Raw genomic sequence first — 17,198 nt, forward strand, 5'->3', positions numbered from 1 at the left:
TGAGGCCACACCTGGAGTGCTGGGTCCAGTTCTGGGCTCCCCGCTACAAGAGAGACACACCAGAGAAAGTTGAATGAAGAGCCATGAAGATGATGAAGGAACTGGAGCAGCTTTCATATGAGGAAAGACTGAGAGAGCTGAGGCTGTTTAGCCTGTAGAACAGAAAGCTCAGGGGAATCTTATTAATGTACATAAATATCTGAAGGGATGGTGCAATAAGGACAGTGCCAGGCTCTTGTCAGCGGTGTCCAGTGCCAGGACAAGAGGCAATGGGCACAGACTGAAACACAGGAAGTTCCCTCTGAACACAAGGGAACACTTCTTCACTGTGAAAGTGATGGAGCACTAGCACAGGTTGCCCAGGGAGGTTATGGAGTCTCTGTCCTTAGAGATATTAAAAAAAAATCTGGACACGGTCCTGGGAAACAGGCTCTAGGTGGCCCTGCTTGAGCAGGGGGGTTGGACCTGATGACCTCCAGAGGTCCCTTCCCACCTCAGCCATTCCGCAATTCTGTGTTTGTGCAACTTGACAGCAGAAAATGGCAATGGTCTCACTCGCTGGCTTTGGTCAGAAGAGTCACGCTGGCAGCAACAGCAATCTGGACAGTGCGCATGTGCATTGCAGGGCTCCGAGGAAGGGGATGTGGGTCAAAGATGGGTCCCAGGAGGCGATATCCAGTGCCAGCTACTGGGGCTGAAAAGCGCCTTGGCCAAAGGTGTGAGGACGGGTGTGGTGGCTGGGGTCTGTGTGGGGATGAGGACGGGGTCTCTATGGGGAAGGGCCCGGAGCAGTGTTGCCTCCTGTCCGGGCTGGGCCCCAGCGCTGGGACCATCCCTGACCTGGCCTGGCGGCTCAGCCCCACCCATCGCCGGGGCCCAACAGGGTGACGCTGGGGGTAGGCCAGGCCCGGGGCTGCCCCCTCCCCCCATCGGGGCCACCACCGGCGACGAAACCGGCCATTTCCAGCTCAAACCCGGCCGAGCAGGAAGCAGTCCCTCTCTGCCTCCAGTTACTTCCGGCACCCGCCGGAAGCTTCGCCGCCACTCACTCGCTGCGCCATTTGCGGCCGCCCGGCGGCGCCGCGCTCCACTTCCTCCCTCTACCGGAAGTAGCCGGGACGGAAGTGGCCGCCGATTGGTGGCGGAGGGCTACGGGCCGCGGGGCCGCGCGGGGGAGAGGCTGGCTGGGGGGGTGGGGCCAGCGGAAGTGACACACCGCCCGCGCCCCGCCCTACCCCCCCCCCAGCCCGCCGCCGCCGTTGTTCGCCGCCGGTCGGTGCCGCGCTCGCGCCCCCCGCGGCGGGGGCGGCCCAGACCCTCTCCTCTCTCCCGCCGCCGCGCCATGTCCAGCCGCCCGCTGGGGGCCCCGCGGAGCCGAGAGGAGCGGCCGGGCAGCGCCACGCAGTTGTGAGTACCGGGCCCCGGGCGGGGCGGAGCGGAGCGGAGCGGCGCGGGCCGGCGCTCGCCCCCTCCCGGCGTCGGGCTGAGGTAGGCGGGCAGCGCCTCGGCGGACGGGGCCGCCGCCCCGGCGCCGCTGTTTTCCCGGACAGCTCGGGAGCGCCCGGCACGGCCGAGCAGGGAGAGACCCGCCAGGTACGGTCCCGCCGTCCTCCCTCCCGCCCTCGGCGGGGCCCCGCCGGTGCGCCTTGGGGCCCAGCGGGGTGCGAAGCGGCGGCGTGGGAGGGGCCCGGCTGCGGCATCCGCCCGCTTCCCGCAGCGGGGAGGCGGCGAGGTGTCGCGGGCGTTGGGGCGTTGGCCGGGGGGGGAGCGTCGCCTTTCGCGGCGGCGAAGGGCGAGAGGCCGAAGAGGAGGACGGGGGCGTTGGGGCGGCCGGGCAGGGGAAGCGGGCGGAGGGTGTTCCTCCTGCCGCCGCGCCGGCGTCCCTCCCGGCTCTTCACGCCTCCGCCCCGGCACGCGGTGCGGTCGCCCGGCTCTCTTGGCACGACGTCGCTCGCTCCTTCGTTGACAGCGGTTTGCGTTTGCGTGAGGCTGGTGAAGTCCTGGCGCGATTAGGCTTGTGCCGGAGGCAGCCCGGAAATTGGGAAGAGGAAGCGGGATGTGAGATGCAGGGATTTTAACTTTTTACGGTAGTAGAACGGCTTTAAACCAATCTCTTAATTCAACTGCAACATAAACACGCAACTGTAGACCTGATGTGAGCTGGATGATGCTGATTCTAATCATGCCGAGGAAATTTTCTAGGCTGCCCAAGGCGCCGTGTTTACCTTCCTGCTTTAAACTGGCAGGAGCTCAGCAGGGGCCGACTGCTTGAGTCGTGGTTTGGCTCCCAGTGCGTTTTGTTTGTCTCTCTGGAATTGTGCAATCGCTGCATCTGTTCGGTGAGGAGTTTTGGGTTAGCTCGTTAGAGCCACGAGGTTGCTGTGGCCGTGGGAAGTAGGTTTGGCGCTGTTGATGTTCTCTGCAATTCTGCCAGAGGTTTATGGCTGAAGAAGGACCTGGTCATTGTTTGGTAGAGCTGTGATTTATAATGAAGCATAGGGCCATTTCCCAGCAGTTAGCGCATCCTAGAATAATTATCCGTACTCCAAGGAGTATTCCTCAGTGGGCAAAGGAGTTTCCATACAAAATTATTGTCAAACAGAAAACATTTCTTCTGCCATTGTTGAAAACTTCTGGGTTACGATAAAACTCCAAGCTGTTAGGAATGACTTGGACCTAAATTCTGGACAGGGTTTCTAGCTTCGTCTACAGACTCAACATAGATTTCCAGGTTTCCTTCGGGTAATAATAACAACAAAATATATAACAAAATAATAACAAAAAATATTTTATTACAATATTCAGTTAATATCTGGATGGGATAAAGCTGTATAAAATAAATATAGACTACAGTAAATTAATTTTGATTAGTCCCTAGGTGTATGCTTCCAATTTATAATAAATGTTATGTTGCTGCTTTCTGGATTCAGCTTAACCCATTAAAATAAATTAAGTTGGTTCTCTGAAGTTTGTAGTGGCTTGTAGTCCCTGTTTGATTTATTCATATTCATAGAAGATGAAAGTTGTCTCTGAAGTAATAGCTGGGAGTAAAGGCAGACTAAAAAGTAGCTTGCTTCTACCGAAAGGGAACGTTTCTTCTGACAACTTTGAAGTGTTAAGTGAAGTTTAAGCCAGTCCTTCTGTCTTTTTTATCTCCACTGATACATTTTGTAGATGGCATGATCATGATTTCTGTTGCAGTAATGTGTTGGGATGCCCTGGTGGTTGGAATGGATTTGGCGAATGGTTTTATTTACTGAAAATATTCTGAGGATATTTTTGTTAATGCAAAAATTAGAGACGGAAGATGAATTTTTAAATACTCAGTATTTTGTTCTTTGAGCCTGCTGTTTTGTAAGAGTGATAAGCAGTATGGGATGAGAACTTTAGACAATAAGATTGGTGTGCCTGATCATTTAAGTGAAGAAAACAGGAATTCTGTTTCAACTGAGGGAAATGTAGGCTATTCTTTTTATTTTTCTAGCTTGATAGAAATAAATTCTGTTTCTTTCTTTTATCTCTGCTTTCATAGCTTGCTTAGTGCCATTTCCATTAACTAGGAAGCTTTCAATATTGCCATGCAGACTATTTACCTAAAGAAATAATGACCTCTTTCTGTCAAGAAAAATGTCATCTAGTTCCCTCTGTGAATGTCACAGTTTTGTGTTTTGTTTTGTTTTGTTTTGTTTTTAAAGAAAGCTGGCTACCTGAATTTGAATGTTTCTGTGGTGTCATTAGGTAAGATTTCTATCAGTCTACAACTTTTTTTTTTTTTTTTTCTTACATGAGTTTTTTTGCTCAAATTCTGTTCAGGGATCTGCCTTATATTCAGGCCTTGGGCCATGCGAAAAGCATCATAACAATAGAAGTACTTCTAAGTGTTAATATATGAGATTTGAGGAAGTTTATATTTGTGGGGGAGGGAAGTGAAGGAGGATGAAGAACAGAAAGAAAACTCCACTTCAGTAGTTATGGGAAAAATCCCCAAGTACAACTTGGCATGATTTACAGAATTTCTATTACTGTTTTTTAGGAAAAGAAGTTAGCCTGTTCTTAAACTAAATTAATCTGACAGTCTTAATGGGGGATACTGAAGGAAAGATTTTTCACTCTACTTAAAGAATTCTTAAAACATATTCTTCAAAGAAACAGTGGCCTTGCAGATTGAAATAAAATAGCTTCTAGCTCTCCTCTTCATCACTCAGTAATGTATGAAAAAGCTGAAAATGCTTTATTTTATTTCAGTAACATGAAATGTCAGTCCTTGTTATTTCTTTTTATCACCTGGAAAAGTCTTTATTGATGTGAGATATATATGGTGAGGCATTTTCAACTTACAATGTGAAGTGAAATAGCAAAAGCATCTAAAAATTTTGACAATGGCATCTCTACTTGGAGTACTGTGTCCAGCTCTGGAGCTGTCAGCACAGGAAAGACACGGTTCTGTTGAAGTGGGCCCAGAGGAGGGCCACAAAAATGATCAGAGGACTGGAACACCTCTCCTGTGAGGAAAAGCTGAAAGAGTTGGGGTTGTTCAGCCTGGAGAAGAGAATGCTCTGTGGAGACCTTACTGTGGCCTTTCTGTACTTGAAGGGGGCTTGTAAGAAAGATGGGGACAGACTTTTTAGCAGGGCCTGTAGCGATAGGACAAGGGGTAATGGTGTTAAACTAAGAGAGGGTAGATTCAGACTAGATATAAGGGAAGAATTTTTTTACAGTGCAGGTGTTGAAACACTGGAACAGGTTGGCCAGAGCAGTGGTCGATGCCCCATCCCTGGAAATATTCAAGGTCAGGTTGGACGGGGCTCTGAGCAACCTGATCTAGTTGAAGATGTCCCTGTTCATGGCAGGGGGTTGGACTAGATGAGCTTTAAAGGTTCCTTCCAACCCAAACTAGTCTATGATACTGTGATCTTTCCTTCTTCTTTCATAGGTTTTTGAGTACATATGTGTGAATACAACTTCTCAATATCATCTGAACACTTCCTTTCCTTTTTTCTTGTCTATCTATTTAGCTTTTTGTAATTTTGCAATCCTGTAAGTACCTGCTATTTGTTTCAAGTAAAAGAATGTTATTTTCCAGGAAACTGTAATCTTGCGGTTTCTTGCTTTTTTTGCATAAAGTGTGAAGATAAAAAGCTGTGGTTGTCTTCTGTAATCATGAAAAGCAGAATGATCTGGAGTTCAGACAAACTGGATTTTTTAAAGGAGATTTCTTCCTCAGCCTTCTTAAAAGATCCTGTTTGTAGCACAGTGTCAAAACATTTTTTTTTTTAAGTCCATTGAAAGGGATGTCAACAGTGACTCAAGGTAGAAACAAGAAAAATGGGGGTGAGCACCGGAAACTGGCATTGCTGCCGAAGGAAATATGCAAATGCATCCTCTATCTCATCTCATCTCTCTCTTTCTCTCCCTGTTTTTCTTGCTTACTCTCTCTGATCTGCTCCCCCTCATCTTGCCCAAAAGTTAGAGGTATCCCCTTGCTTTGACAGGTGAAGGACCGTGCCTCTTTGGAGGTTTCTTCTGCCCTTTGATGCCTTTTTGCAGTGCTAGTTAGTTTGAGTGGAGGTAAGTGCCTGTTTGCTCTGTAAAAGCTGTAGTGGTTCAGCAGTTCCATGTCTGTGGAACATGCTGAAAATTTTCTTCTGTATTTGCCTTCGAAGCATGTAACAGATACAGATGTAAAAAGCTGTCCAGGAGCTCAGTGCTGGTCTTCCTAATTCTGCATTATCAGTAGCGCTTGGAGATTTAAAGTGGCTCCAAAAGTGAGTCTTTTCTGCTTTAATTAAGTTTAAACATACAAATATTTCTAATTGCTCTTTGTTTAAGCAAAAATATTTCTGTAAGATCATTACCCTTCAGTGCTAGTCCTTCTCAACTACCATTTCTGATTCCAAAACATCCATCTCCATTTTATGACTAAAACCTTTGATGGGGGCTTCCACTAGGAACCATGTGGCATATTGCCCATGTTTTCATTTTCAGTATGTTATTTTTAAAACAAAAGTGTTGCAAACCTTCTTGCCCACTGCACTGATAAATGATGTAAATGTCTGCTTTTTCACACAGTATGCCGTAGAAATGAGGCATTGTACCAAAATATTGGATGTGGGAGTTAATTCTAAAGTTGCAGCAAGGAAAGCTCTGCGTGTCTAAAGCCTTTATGTTTTAGACAGACAATAGCATGGTTATTTATGTCGACTACCAAGGGGAATGTGACCCCTTAGACTAGCAGGAACTTTCCAACTCTGTGAGTGAAGAGCATCCTTGTGACTTCTCACTTGATGGGAAAAGGCAATGTCTTGACTGACTTCCTGAGCAGATACAACGGTGGGACGCATGAATGATCTCTCTAGTCACTGTTCAAAGCTGAGTTGGAAGCCCAAACTGTAACGCTTCACTGCCAGAAAAAATGCCAGTGTTTCAAAACTACTTGACAGTGAACAGAACACAATACTAATGTCATCTGGACTGGGACTGGGAAATAATCTCACGTCCATGTTCTCAATGCATTTATTGATGTAGAAAGTCAATGGGACAGAGCTAGAATGCTCTTCGTGACGGAGTTGGCAGCTTTGCCTTTTAATCATTCTGGATCTGATGTCAAGACCATGAAACCTACTTCCAGTTCATTTGGTCTCTTCTTTACTAGTGAGGGAAGCTCTGTTTTGATCATGTATGTCTCAACATGCCATGTTGCTTCTGCAGTGCTTTGGGCATTAGATTATTCTTCTGAAAGTCCAAGAGTTCTTTGGGGAAGATGCCTGCATTCAGGCAAACTCACTTGAAGTGGGAAAGATTCTCTGTCTTGCAATGGACTTGAAAAATCTTGGCATTTGAAGGAGTCACAGCTAACTTTTGGTTTGACAAGGTTCTGTCTGTTTGCTGTTTTGAGTTCCTATCTTCACCTGCAAAAAATATATATTTACTCTGCAGTTTTCACTGGTGGTGTTTCTGTGTATTCCTCCTTGGTTTTGAAGCCTTTTCCTTCGTAGACTTAGACTTCTGTTCTCATAAATGTATGTACCTTGATAGCATTTGAGTTTGTGTTTTTTTCATCTCTTTGAAGATGACCACCTTTGTAGTCTATATCTGCCTAAAGAATGAGCGGGCATGTGAGATGCAAGCATATGAGTTGGTCACCCTACATCCTATTCCACAAGATAAATGTGTTCTGCATCTTAATTTCGTTTTTGTATGTATGTGTCTGAAGTTCTGCTTCCATCTTGCCATGCAACTAATCTGCCTGTATTTTCCTGAAGCTTTCCTGAAATTCATGCTTCATAGCACTAAGGAGGGATATTAATAGTAACAGGGAGATGGGAAAGCAAAAAATATGGCTTTTCCATGAAATCTGGAGATAATGTTTTTCTTTTTCAGAATGAAAGGCCCTGTAAGTAGAAGAGGAGGATAATGTAAGGTGTTTTCTTGGGTCTTTTAACTTATTTTTATCTGAAAAGGATGCCATTTCTTGCTACTCTGTGATGTAAAAGTTGGACATTATTTTCAGATAGTCTGTGGTATTCTGAAATGCTAACCCCAAATGTACACTGAGTAGATCAGTATGATTTTTGCCAGCGAAGCTCCTGAAGATTAGATCTGGCATTTTTCAGTAGTTAATCTGCTTCTAAGGCGTAGCAGTGCTGGGTATACTATTCACTGATGCACATTAATTAAGATATCTATGCTGTGTTCACTTATGCTATCTTTCGTTTTTCTTTTTCTTTTATCTTTTCTTTGTTAAGCATTGCAGGCTGTATGTACCGAGTAGTTCAGACGACGGGACCAGATGGAAAAAACCTTCTGAAATTACTTCCAATTTCTAAATCTTCTGGAAGCTTTGTGCCAATAGTTCAGTCTTCAGCCATGCCAAATAATTCTAAAGCGAATATTTCTAGTCCAGTCCATCTTACTTTTAAGACACAGCTTGCCAATACTACTGCACCTTCATCTGTTAAGATACCTGTTTTTCAGTCTCCTAATCCTGGAAAGATTATTCTTACAAGGACATTAGACAATCAGGAAAGTGTTAGGGCAGGTTCTGAAAGAGAAAGCTTAATTCCAAAATCAGCTGCTAACATCCAGAGCAGTTGTGTTTCAACTGATAGACTGTCTTTGCAGAACATTGCTGTAACAAGTTCATCTAACCAGAGTAACACTGCATACATGTTGGTAAACACAAAAAGTCTTCCAGTTACTGTGAAGTCTCCAGTACTGCCCTCTGGCCACCACCTCCAGATACCAGCTGATGCAGAAGTGAAATCTGTCCCAGCTTCTTTTTTACCACCTGCAATACAGCAAAAAATACTTGCAGCTGCAGCAACAAATGTGTCTGGAGGAGCTGACAGTACAAAAATGCCAACTGTTATATATGTGTCACCAGTGAACACAGTGAAAACAGTACTTCCCAAGCGTTTGCAAGCCATTTGCCCAAAACCTGCCACAGAAGTTTCAAAAACATTAATAATGACAGCTACACAAAAGGGAAATAGTTCTTCTCCTGAGACAGTAACATCTGATGGTCAGCAGTGTCAGCAAACGCCAATGAAATGGATTGTGCAAGAAAGTCCACAGTCATCAGCGCCTTGCCTTATTCCTGTAAAGTCATCTAATAATATGGCTTCCAAGATCTTGAAAACTTTGTCAGACATGAAGAATGTAGAAGCTAACTCTGCAAATATTTTACCACTCTGTTCTAGTGGTCCTGGTGGAAGCCAAACAAAAATCACACCTATTAAAGATAATGCTCTGGTCATGTACAATGGGAAAGTCTATTTGTTGACCAAAAGAGGCTCTGATGTTCTGTCAGCCCAAGCTGACAAACAAGCATCTTCTTCTTCTGATGCTTCACTTAAAAAGCAGACATCCAAGCTAATTGATTCTACTGCAGTCACTAAAATAACCAATAAAGTAGTGAACCTTGTATTGTCAAAAAGCAAAGGAATGGTGCTGTCTCAGAAAGATCCAAAACCATGTACAAACTCAAAAATTTCTTCACCAGCTGGCTTAAGAAATGATTTAAAATCTGCACCTGCAGCTCTGGTGACACCAAGTGCTAATCAGCAGGATTCCACTGTAAACCAGAGAAAGAGTTTGCCCTTCACCGAGAGCATTTCAAGTGGAGTGACCCCTATTACAGCAGTAGGGACACAGGAAAATGTATGCCAAAATGGCAAAGAAAAGATTGATTCCCCCAAAGCAGCAAGTGCTGTTTTACCTCAGTCTAAGCAAGAGTGTGCTTTCATTGAAGACTGGCAAAAGGTAACTCTCTCCAATAAACATGCCCATCTCCATCTCTGCTAAACTGTTATATGGTCCTGGTTCTATTTGACTAAAATGGCTATTAATAAGTTCACAGATTTTTTGCAACTAGGTATCCTGTCACTGGAAATGCTGGTCTAAAGTGTGGTTCTAATCAATAAATGATCTTTTTTTTTCCCAATAAGATTGCACTATGCAAGTGAGAAAATGCATAAAGAAAAGAAAGGGGCAGGCAGAAGATGACTTTTTATTTCCTCACAAGATAAATTGTTGGTAACAAGTGAAACTAGAGGAAGGTTGTTCATTGAGCTCTGGCAGCTATCTGCTTTCTAATGTTGTTGATGCCACATTCTCACAGCACAGCCATTGACTGTGCTGTAGTTGTGATGTAAGGTAGAAACGTTTGCAGCTACACAAGAGGAAAACAAGGTAGAAGAGCAGGGTTTGTCATCCAGAGACAAACTGGTGTTGCACTAAGTCAGCTTCAGTCTCTACTAGCTCAGACAGCCAAAGGCAGGAGCTGTGTTTTCTTCCTTTCATGCCATGATGGGGAGAGATCCACCTCCTTTGACTCATGGTTTCATGTCAGGCAGAAGAAATTCTTGAGACCTTTAATGGCATTCCCTCTTCAGGCTGGACCTACTTATTCTTTTAAGATCATAACATCAAAAATATGTAAAAAAGTCTTCAGCCTCAAATCCTATGAACTCTACCCATGAAGGTTTGTAGGTCCAGTTTTCAGTTGCTCAAGAGGCCAGAATGAATTTGCCTCCAGATAAAAAAAAAAAAAATCATTCTGAAGGTAGTTTATGCTTGCTTGTGTTGATGAGGCAGATGAGAAATGTCAGCTAAGCATGTTCGCGCAAATTTTAGACATTTAATCATTGCAACAGACTGTAGGCTCTCTTTTTTGATTGTTCCTCACCTGAAAAAATGGTTAAAATAGACTTTTTTTTCTTCAGTTCTGTGTGATGCTGAGTGTTAGCATTCTCACTTGCTTTAACCTCTGTGAAAAATAGCATTATCAAATGTTTGCTGCTTTTAGCCTGTAAATTTGCAAGCCCATGGATTGCCAGACATACTGATGTGAGATTGAACTTGAAGAATCAGAAACAGTTCAGGTTACAATGCAGTTGGATACAAGAGATGGCTAATAGTTCTTTATTAGTATTATCAGCCACAATGCAAATGTGAAATGCATTCAGCAGTCTGAAAGTGACACTGTAAAGACACTGTCTGATCTTCTGTCATCTTCCTTTGTTACTTCAAAGTTTTAGAACAGGTGATTCCCTTGTTTCTTTTACTTCTGTGGTTTACTAGTTGGACTGTGCATTTTCTGGATGTTCCACAATGTTCTTGGGTTTTAAATAGCCAAGAAGAAAGTTAGATCTGTGATAATATGTATATAATTTCTCAAAATTGGCTTACCTGTGTTAAATGTAACTCCTGGAGAATGGCAGACAAAACAAATGTTCACCTGTCTTTCTAGTAACTAGATTTTAGTTTATATGTATGGAGAGAGAGAGTGAGTGTGTGTGATTGATGGCTCTCTCGCTGTTTCTATATTTCAGATCCAGTGTGAAAAGATGGATTCACCAGGAAAGGTTATTAAAATCAAACACCAAGAGAAGCCACATTGGAAACAATACTTGGAATTAAGGAAAAAATTTGGTCTCTCTAAGGAGGAGAGAGTGTACCTTAAAAGAATACCATTAAGGAACCCCTATGAGAAACGAGAAGAAAGGGTTTTTTCCAGTAACAGCTTGAAAAGGAAAAATGACTCTTGCAGTTCTTCATCGTTAGATGTGGAAATAACAAATCAACGTCAGGAATGTGTTAAAGAAGGAAAGGTATCTTGAAATTTTTGAGTGTTTAAAACATGTACTGCAACACATTCAGAAAGCAGCATATGTATAGTCAATACAGAGCTGTGTGTTTATTTGGACCCTCCCACCTCTGGATGCACCAGAGCAAGTCAGTAATTGTTATGGTCCCTGTGAGAATTGTTCCTACAACTTGTTTGTGTACCACAACAGAGTTGTGTGCTTTCAGTACAACTTGAGTACCATCTAAGAGTTTTTGTCCTCTTTTCTGGGTTCCATTGGAGGAAATTTGAAGAACAAATGCTTTGAAGAAGACTGGACCCTCTAGTGGTGGCTGAACACTCAAAGGGATAGTCTTCATTGGAATAGAAACCATACCTCTGTATCCTGATTTATATTTAGCCTTATGCAACAATTATGTTTATCCAGTAGTGCAATGGATATAAGCAGAATAATAGAAGAATAATTTTTTGTGAGGCTTTACCCTTGAGTTTGAAATCAGTCAAGTGCCATTATTTCAAGGCACTTCAGTCACTCACATGACTAGGTGTGGCTGACTTCCAAAGAATGGTACCCACTTAGTCATGTGTGGTTTTATTAAAAGAAATTTACCTGTGTACCTGTCTAATCTTTAGAGTTACAGATGTCTTTATAAACTTAGTCCTTTGTCATTGGCTAGGAACTTGTTTGGGTGCTTCTGGAAATGTTCCCTCGACGTAAGGATTTCCATCTTAATGCATTAAAATTATTTTATCCATCCATAGTAGTTCTGTGCAGCCATAGTGTTCTAAGTTTTCTTCTGTATGATTCTACTCTACCCAGTCAAAGGCTTTCTCAGGTTTTAATAATTCTGTGTTAAGAGCCCTGCTTTGAGCAGATCTGCTGGGTGCTCTTAGTAAAGTACATTAACATTTAAATAACAAAACAGCTGACAGGAATGCACTCTTGTAATGGACATTATTGCTAATATTTGAGCTTTTTGGAAATGTATGCATGAATTCTTCTTCTATGTTTTGAATTTTCCCATCAAGCTAGATAGAAAGTTTTTGTCTTACATTATAGTTAAAGAACTCAAGGAGCCACAGGAGGTGATAGGTATGCAGAGGAAAGGCAGAAGTGCACTGTTGACTAAAAAAGGAATTTAGTGTTCTGGAATTGTTATTTGAGAATCTTTATTAGAAAAATATTGAATATGGAAGTATGTTTGCTCAAATTGCTAAAAGAAATATCTTTCATATAGTAATTCTAAGAAGCTTGCAACAAATAACTTGTAATTTGCACTTAGTGAACTATGATGTTATAATGTAGAATGATGCTTAATTTAACAGAAGTATATTTTGTATGTTTCTTGACTGTACAGATAATTGTGGATTTGGAAGAGGATTTGACTAAGAAAAGAAAAATAAAATCCTCACCACTGTCAGACAGTGGAAAGAGAAGGAAAACTTCAGTCAAATCAACCACAAGTCCAAGTTCAGAAAATACCAGCTCAAGTGTCAGTGTACTTAACAGAAGTGTTTCACCCCCACCAGTCTTACCGCAGCAAAGTATTTCCACAGACTTTGTTACATCGTCTCTAGGGAGGGACTCTGAGCAAGACCCATACACTCAATATACTGACATTACAGACTTCAGTATTCCAGTTTTAGTGTCTTGTGAAGGTGATACTTCAGTTCTTGAAGGTTCTTTCCGAGATGATGCTTTCCCTTTGACTCCCCCAGACTTGGATGAAACAATACGGGATGAAAAAATAAAACGACTTAAACAACTCTTAAGAGAACGGGAAGCGGCACTTGAAGAGATGCGTAGAAAAATGCAGCAAAGCTGAAATACTGAAGCTGGTGATCTGGACCATATTCATCTTCATTTCAGTGACTTCAAGAAGAAATTCCTTGTTTAAACAAATGTGAATATTTCTGGTAGATGGAAGATCTTAATGAGGTTTACAGTATGTGTGTACTTAGAAGAGTATAGGTTTCTTGTTAAATACCAGAAATAAAAGACTTGGACCATCAAACTCTGCTTCTGGGACATTATATGTATCAAAGAATGCAGATAGGCATTTTTATTAGTCTGTTCTTTATATTTTGAATTGAGGGGTTTCTGTATTAGTCCTAGCAAATAAACTTTCCTACTTTGGAATTCCATGGCCTAGCTCTTAGAAACTGAATGTAAATTGCAAACCCCAATTGTAGATATTTTTTTGTTTTCCTAATGTGCATGACAACTTTTGTGAATTCCTGAGAACTGTCAATTGTCATAAAAGGTCAATGGTCAGTGTTTAATAAATGCTATTTAAGTGATCTTGGAGTTAGACTTTAGGCAGTAATAATGCAGATATTTATACAAAACCTCTTACAGATGTGAAGATGGAAGCAGTAGAAACCCCTGCTGACAGTTATTTAGTTATGTGTCTCTTACTGTTATTATTGTAAGCCTTTATAAGGCCTTTTGCCAGCTGTGCAATGAAGTTCAGTTGTGAGGTTATTTTTTGTGGGGGGAGATGCATTTTTTTTTTTAAACAGAATTATGTTGAATAATAACTTGTTGAAGCAAAAAAAGGCATATTTCTTTATCCAGGAGTGGTATCTTCAATAATTCTTGATGAGTATCTTTTACATTCATTTGTTTAGTCTTTATTTTAACGTGTCTCTTGCTACCTTAATTTGATGGTACCTTAGTTCTGCATTGTGGGAGAGAATGTGCAGTCAAACTGTCTTTACCATCATAATTTTTGTAGATCTTTGTAGTATATTTTCCCAGCATATTCTGTCATGTGTTGTATGGGCGCCTTTCACTACCCTCTGTTGTCCATGTCATTGAATCTTGTAAGGTCCTTCTGCAGTTCTTCAGTCCTTATTGTTAGAGCCATGAATAACTTTTGCCAACAGAATTTGTCATTGTTCTTTTTCTTGTCCATTTATGGTTATAGTCAACATCACTGATCCCTGTAGAACTCCATTGCTGATTTCTGTTCATGGGAGACTGTTTGCAACTATTCTTATTTTCTGTATTTTAATCAAATTATCATCAGTAAGGTTTTCCTCTATTATCACATGGATGCCTAGTGTATGTATAGAGATTTGGTGAAGGATGTTGCTTTGGAGATCTTTGGAGAGCCTAGTGAACTGTATCAGCCCTATGTTCATAATTAATATGCAACTTGATAGTGCAAAAATCTCAAGTGGATTAGAGAGACAGGCTTTTTCTTCCAAGGGAAGAAAAAGATGGTCCCTGCTCTGAATAGCTTGAGATAGACCAAATGTAGGAGAAGATGATACACCAAACACGCAATGGTGGGCGAAGAAGAAAGTTTATAATGGACCTAAACTCTTTAATGATTGAGATCGCTGTATGAGGCAAGTGCCTGTGATAGAGCAGGCAAGTAAGGATGATATTATCATGGGCATCCATGGGTTTGCTCTGTGTGGAGTGAGTGTTTTGGGGCAGAAAACCCATAGCTTGGCATAGGACAACAGAGACCTAATGAAGGGCTGATGCACAGTGGAGAGAATGATGTGCATGAATTGGGCCTCATGACCTACGTTATCATGCAGCCCAAGTATCGCAGAGCTAGGAGCACATGCAAGACAGCTGGGTGCCTGAGGAAAGGACTGTTGGTTGGACCAGTGATCTGCATCCTGTAGCCTGACAGGCCAAGTTGCTTATGGAGCAGGTGTGCACAGATGTTGTGTGTCCTTTATTGGTAAATGTGCAAGGCAAAGAGGCTAATTTATGGGAGATGATTTTTTTGAGCAGCCAATGATGTCAGTGAAGAGGATGTCTGCAGTCTCATCTGTGCTTGTTCCAGAAAGCATGGAAGAAGTGTAAGTTTAGCCAAGCCTGCCTGTCAAATATAAGCAGTAGTGAGGAGGCAATCATTTTGTGTGAAAAGTGGGAATATTCCACAAATGTATGTGGGTGTGACAGTTTGACCTTGGCCATCTATCAAGCACCTACCCAGCTGCTCACTCCTTCCCCTCTGCTGCAGGATGGGGAGAAAATAGAAGAAAAGCAAGACTTGTGGATTGAGATAAAGACAGTTAAGCAAAAGCTGCATGCAGGCAAAGCAAAATAAGGAATCTAATCACCATGTCCTAACAGCAGGCAGATGTTTGGCTATTTCCTGGGTCTCAGCGTGTATAGTGTTTACTTGAGAAGACAAATGCTGCAACCATAAATGTCCCTGCATCCTCCTCCTTTTGTTAAGCTTTTATTTGCTGAGAATGACATCATATGGTATGGAATATCACCTTGATCAGTTTGGGGCAACTGTCCTGGCTATGTCCATTCCCAACTTGTCCATCCCCAGCCTGCTTGCTGGGAGGGATGCAGAGAGAAAAAGAGAAAGCCTTGATGCTGTGCAAGCACTGTTCAGCAATAGCCAAAACACTGGTGTGTTATCAACACTGTCTCCCTCACAAATCCAAAACAGCATCACATGGGCTGCTATGAAGAAAATTAGCTCAATTCCAGCCAGGATATGTCCCAATATGATGGGACAGCAATCAGAAAGGGGATAAAAGCAGCCTTGTGTCTTGTATCTAGTGCTGCAGTCACCTGTTGTGATACTTTTCCAACAGATGTCACTCACCTATCCTGTCTTCTGACAGAAGTCTTTCTTCTGTTTTCCAACAATCTCCAAAGAAATTAATGAAGCCAAGTGGGAGGATTCCAGATTTGACATTCTGAGACACACCACCTTCTTTCTTCCAGAACCTCTTTTACCCTAGCAAAGTGGTCCATTAGCCTGAGTTTTCTCTAGAGGCAATGATAAGATACTGAAAATTTGGAGAAGAATCCTCACTGCAAGGTTTTGAAGAAATGTGATGAGTAGGATTTGGTGGAAAAAAGGGAATGGACTATTTTCTTGCGATCTAGTAATGGAAGATACTTGGTGCAATTCAGAAAGACAAAGCCAAGCCATCTATGGAAGGAAAAGAGATGCCTTTCTTGGAACAACATCAATGCAAAGTTGAAAGGATCACAGAGCCAAGAGAGGCCCCTTGGTGTGCTGATGTGGGAAGGCTGCGCCAACAGCAGGAGCAAAGGGACTTCTGACAGCCAAAGACCTTGTGGGTTGTTGGAACTGCTCCTCATCCAGACACATCATCTGTAGCACAGATACTGGTTTTCTGCACTGTTCATCCTTGAACTCCTATGATCTGTTAAGAGTTTGTCTGTGACAGAAGAACTAGAGTCCTGGGAATGCTGGCTGTGGCCCCAGGAGTGCAAGTTCCTGGCAGCCATCCCTATGTGCAGCCTTGGCTGGCAGAAGGCATTGCAGTTACACACCATGCTTGCTGTGTTAAGTACATAGCAATATGAAAACCATGGATTTAGGCTATGAATTAAAACTATTACTTTCAAGCAGATATTCAGGAAGAATCAGTGTAAGGCCTTTTAGGAACTTCTGGATCCAAAGAGGAAAAGTGGCAGTGAGTGCTGGACAAAACAGTCTGGGAAGCAAAGTGATACTGGGCCAGCTGCTAACATCAGCCTAACCTGGTGACTGGGAGTATCTGGCCAGAACTATCCATGTGCAAAGATGTTACTTTTCGGCTAGAGGACAACCTACCACAGCACCAGCATTTCTGTATGCGAACATGAATCTTCAGAGGTCTGTCCCAGCCATTTATAGAATCATAGAATCATTTAGATTGGAAAAAACCCTTAAGATCATTGAGTTCAACTGTAAAGTTAACACTGCTGAGTCCACCACTAAACCATGTCCCTAAGCACCATGTCTACATGTCTTTTAAATACCTCCAGGGATGGTGTCTCAACCATATGTAGCCTGAGAGGCCACCTGGAAGCTAGGTAGTCTAGAGCCCATCAGGTCGTTTCTTCCTGGGAAGCCAGCAGACAGCTGCTGGGGTGGAGGTGTGCAGAAATACTAGAAAATTAGTTAATCTGCAGATACTTGTTACCAGGGATGTGCAGGTTCAGCTGTGAAACTGTTTTGGACAGTGTGGAACTGACCCTGGACTTCCTACAGTGCATGATATGAGTGAACAAATTGTGACAGATTTCTAGTGGCACACTTTGCAGTGGGAGCATATACCAAGGCTGAATTTGGCAAAGCCCTAGCTGTCTTCCTCTTGTGGATCTGGG

At 42.8% G+C, this 17,198-nt stretch overlaps 3 protein-coding genes across 8 annotated transcripts in view; all 3 read left to right on the plus strand.

The window, feature by feature from the left end:
* Positions 1-17,198, plus strand: part of LOC126052290 (cryptochrome-1-like) — a 61,243-nt gene that overhangs the window by 27,924 nt on the left and 16,121 nt on the right. The gene's annotated exons all lie outside the window — the stretch shown is intronic.
* Positions 1,307-13,977, plus strand: LRIF1 (ligand dependent nuclear receptor interacting factor 1). 6 transcript variants are annotated; one of them, XM_049832764.1, is made up of 5 exons: positions 1,420-1,593; positions 5,493-5,568; positions 7,746-9,261; positions 10,833-11,111; positions 12,445-13,977. In XM_049832764.1, exons 3-5 carry the CDS (start codon positions 7,759-7,761, stop codon positions 12,910-12,912), a joined length of 2,250 nt encoding a protein of 749 aa, XP_049688721.1. In that variant the 5' UTR covers positions 1,420-1,593; positions 5,493-5,568; positions 7,746-7,758; the 3' UTR covers positions 12,913-13,977. The 6 variants fall into 6 exon arrangements, with proteins under 6 accessions (XP_049688718.1, XP_049688721.1, XP_049688722.1 ...); XM_049832762.1 differs by lacking the exon at positions 1,420-1,593 and adding an exon at positions 3,649-3,738; XM_049832761.1 differs by lacking the exons at positions 1,420-1,593; positions 5,493-5,568 and adding an exon at positions 1,307-1,407.
* The window catches only part of CEPT1 (choline/ethanolamine phosphotransferase 1), a 72,886-nt gene continuing 57,073 nt past the window's right edge, over positions 1,386-17,198 (plus strand). Inside the window, exon 1 of the mRNA XM_049832785.1 lies at positions 1,386-1,407. The gene's annotated coding sequence lies outside the window, so the exon portion shown is untranslated. The remainder of the gene's footprint in view (positions 1,408-17,198) is intronic.

This window comes from Accipiter gentilis, chromosome 29, assembly GCF_929443795.1.
Source record: "Accipiter gentilis chromosome 29, bAccGen1.1, whole genome shotgun sequence".
Taxonomy (NCBI): Eukaryota; Metazoa; Chordata; class Aves; order Accipitriformes; family Accipitridae; genus Astur; species Astur gentilis.

Bases quoted from the DNA above. Each gene is read 5' to 3' on its own strand.
- LRIF1 (XM_049832760.1), top strand. From the start codon at position 3,605: ATGACCTCTTTCTGTCAAGAAAAATGTCATCTAGTTCCCTCTGTGAAT. The intron at 9,262-10,832 runs GTAACTCTCTCC...TCTATATTTCAG, and splicing joins TCATTGAAGACTGGCAAAAG to ATCCAGTGTGAAAAGATGGA. The intron at 11,112-12,444 runs GTATCTTGAAAT...TTGACTGTACAG, and splicing joins AATGTGTTAAAGAAGGAAAG to ATAATTGTGGATTTGGAAGA.